The sequence below is a fragment of the Caenorhabditis briggsae genome, assembly GCF_000004555.2.
Source record: "Caenorhabditis briggsae AF16 supercontig from assembly CB4, cb25.NA_335, whole genome shotgun sequence".
In the NCBI taxonomy this organism is placed as follows: domain Eukaryota; kingdom Metazoa; phylum Nematoda; class Chromadorea; order Rhabditida; family Rhabditidae; genus Caenorhabditis; species Caenorhabditis briggsae.
The window spans coordinates 1-3,538 of NW_025543469.1; the positions used below are offsets into that span (position 1 = coordinate 1).

General features: G+C 38.2%; 1 protein-coding gene across 1 annotated transcript; it reads right to left on the minus strand.

Annotated features, from left to right (window-relative positions):
- Positions 1-551: 551 nt before the first annotated feature.
- Positions 552-3,355, minus strand: CBG25013 (the record flags this gene model as incomplete). The annotated part of the gene is made up of 4 exons (XM_045241079.1): positions 552-888; positions 946-1,353; positions 3,045-3,216; positions 3,256-3,355. 4 exons carry the CDS (start codon positions 3,353-3,355, stop codon positions 552-554), a joined length of 1,017 nt encoding a protein of 338 aa, XP_045091441.1.
- Between the last annotated feature and the right edge of the window lie 183 nt (positions 3,356-3,538).

The following is a 3,538-nucleotide window of genomic DNA, read 5'->3' on the forward strand; positions in this document are numbered from 1 at the left end:
AAACGGGCTGTGGAGTTGCTGAACAAGTGTGGTTTTCAAGAAATTCAAGTCGTGGAAACGCCATACTTCCCGATCAATGTGATGTATTGTGCGAAGAAAATTATTCAAATTGTTTGAATTTCTCATTGCGAGCTTTTTATTCAGCGGAGCGCTTCTTCTCAAAAATATTTTTTACCGAAAATTTGGTTGTCATCAAAAATTTTGTATATTACCATCATTCATTGAAGTTATTCTCAATAAAAACTGAAAAAAAGTCTTGAAATGTTTTTTTCATTTGGAGGAACTTAACTTGTGGGCCCACTGTGGGAGATGCCGCGCCGCTACCGGTTGAGCTACACTATTTAGTGTCACTTCAAAATGCATATCGTAACTCCAAAAACAACCTCTGAAATCACTGAAATATCTGTCTTAAATTTTGCCGAAAAACGGCTCTTCAGTTCTTCAAAAAAAAGCGAACGCGTTCCATCTAACAAAAAATTTGAAACAAGTTTCATTCATTCAGTCAAATAAATATCATATGATTATAAAAAAAATCAGGCACAAGTAAAATTTCAGATCCCCAAATACTTTTTCGCTATCATCACAGCCTCCTCATCATTGGACCATTTCAACTTGGACACATCATTCAGAACATTCGAGTACAATTCCGTAGTAAAGTATCGCTCGGCAAAACTATTCACAGTGGTCACAATCAGTTTTCCCTTGTTCTCGGGACGACGTGCCAGCTCCACGGCGGCGACCACGTTGGCTCCAGATGAGATGCCACCGAGGATGGCTTCTTCGTCAGCGAGCCGACGTGCCATTGTCATCGCGTCATCGGATTTGACACGTATGACTTCGGTGAACAGGAACGATCCACGTTGCCAGGAATGATGCCAGCACCAATACCTGAAGAAAAGTTAAGTTCTTTGAACTACATATCTATAGATTTTTTCTGAAAATAACTTACCCTGAATTCTATGCTTTCCTCTCGGAAATCCGCTCAACACGGAGCTTTCATACGGCTCCACTGGATAAATTTTGATGTCTGGATTTTGTTGTCTGAGATATCGTCCGACTCCAGTGAGCGTTCCACTTGATCCAACTCCAAAACAGACCATATCCACTTTTCCCTGAGTTTGGCGCCAGATTTCTGGACCTGTGGTACGGTAGTGTGCTGCTGGGTTGGCTGGATTTGAAAACTGATCCAAACAGATTGCATTCGTAAGTTTTTCACAAAGCATCTCTACTTTTTTGATGACTCCTGGATGGCCTTCCATCGGGTCGGAAAGGATCACTTCGGCTCCATAGGCACGAAGCATGGCACGACGTTCGACACTCATGGTTTCCGGCATTACGAGGATCACTTTGTATCTGGAATTCAAAATCTTAAAATTTCAGATGTTCATAACTTCAAATTTCGGAAACTCAGAATCTTACAATATCAGAATCTCAGAATCTCAGAATCTCAGAATGTTTGAATCTCAGAATTTCAGAATCTCAGAATGTTTGAATCTCAGAATCTCAGAATCGCAGAATCTCAAAATCTCAGAATCTCAGAATCTCAGAACCTCAGAATCTCAGAATCTCAGAATCTCAGAATCTCAGAATCGCAGTGTTTCAGAATCTTAAGATTTCAGAATCTCAGAATGTCAGAATCTCAGAATCTCAGAATCTCAGAATCTCAGAATCTCAGAATCTCAAAATCTCAGAATCTCAGTATCTCAGAATCTCAAAATCTCAGAATCTCAGAATCTCAGAATCTCAGAATCTCAGAATCTCAGAATCTCAAAATCTCAGAATCTCAGAATCTCAGAATCTCAAAATCTAAAAATCTCAGAATCTCAGAATCTCAGAATCTCAGAATCTCAGAATCTCAGAATCTCAGAATCTCAGAATCTCAGAATTTCAAAACCTCAGAATCTCAAAATTTCGGAATCTTAGAATCCCAGAATCTCAGAATCCGAGTATAAGGGAAACTTAGAATCTCAAAATCCTTAAACTTCGGAAATTTAGAGTTTCAGAATTTTAGAATTTTAATATTTCTAAAATTCAGAATCGCAGTGTTTCAGAATCTTAAGATTTCAGAATCTCAGAATGTCAGAATCTCAGAATCTCAGATGCTCAAAATCTCAGAATCTCAGAATCTCAGAATCTCAGAATCTCAGAATCTCAGAATCTCAGAATCTCAGAATCTCAGAATCTCAAAATCTCAAAATCTCAGTATCTCAGAATCTCAAAATCTCAGAATCTCAGAATCTCAGAATCTCAGAATCTCAGAATCTCAAAATCTCAGAATCTCAGAATCTCAGAATCTCAGAATTTCAGAATCTCAGAATCTCAGAATCTCAGAATCTCAGAATCTCAGAATCTCAGAATCTCAGAATCTCAGAATCTAGGAATCTAAGAATTTAGGAATCTGGGAATCTAAAAATCTAGGAATCTCAGAATCTCAGAATCTCAGAATCCGAGTATAAGGGAAACTTAGAATCTCGAAATCCTTAAACTTCGGAAATTCAGAGTTTCAGAATTTTAGAATTTTAAAAATTCTAAAATTCAGAATCGCAGTGTTTCAGAATCTTAAGATTTCAGAATCTCAGAATGTCAGTCTCAGAATCTCAGATTCTCAAAATCTCAGAATCTCAGAATCTCAAAGTTTCAAAAATTCAAACTTTAAGAATCTGAATTTCTGAAAACTTAGAATTTCAGAATTTGAGAATCCGAGAATCCGAGATTCCGAGAACCCAAGAATCCGAGAATCCGACAATCCGAGAATCCGAGAATCTGAGAATCCATGGATCCCGGAATTCAAGAATCCGTGGATTCTAGAATCTAAGAATCTGTGAATCCTAAAATACAAGAATCCTGGAATTTCGAATTTTAGAATATCAGGATAACAGAATTTTAGAATCTCAGAGTCTTAGAATCTTCTAAGAATCTCAGAATTTTAGAATCTAGGAAGCTAGAAATCAAGGAATCTAGGAAACTAGGAATTAAGGAATCAAGGAATTCATAAATCCAGGTATCCAAGAATCTCAAAATTTCAGAATCTCAAAACCACTCACCCGCGAATCTTTCCAATATGAGCCAACGCGATTCCCAAATTTCCACTAGTTCCCTCCACAAGCACCGTTTTCCCGGGAACAATTCGTCCCGCCTTTTCCGCCTCATCCACCATCGATTTTGCGATTCGATCCTTCACAGAACACGACGGATTCAGGTACTCGATTTTTACGGCTGAAAAAATCTATCTTCTGAAATTTGGCCGACAAATACCGATTCTCGCATCCAATCCTTTCGTAATATTCCGAAGAAGGACCAACGGCGTGTTTCCGATAGTTTCGCCACCGTCGGCAACCATAAGTTCGCGAGACATCACTGAAAATTTGAGAAGTTGAGTTTTTGGGCAAAAAAAAGTTTGAAAGTACAATGCTGAAAGTTGCCAATTGATAAGAAAGAAAAGTTTCCTGATAAGAAAATGAGGCTTAGAATCCAGAAAATTCCAGTCATTTATAACCAGTCTAGGCTCCGCCCACTTTTTTCTGTCACACAATTTGTC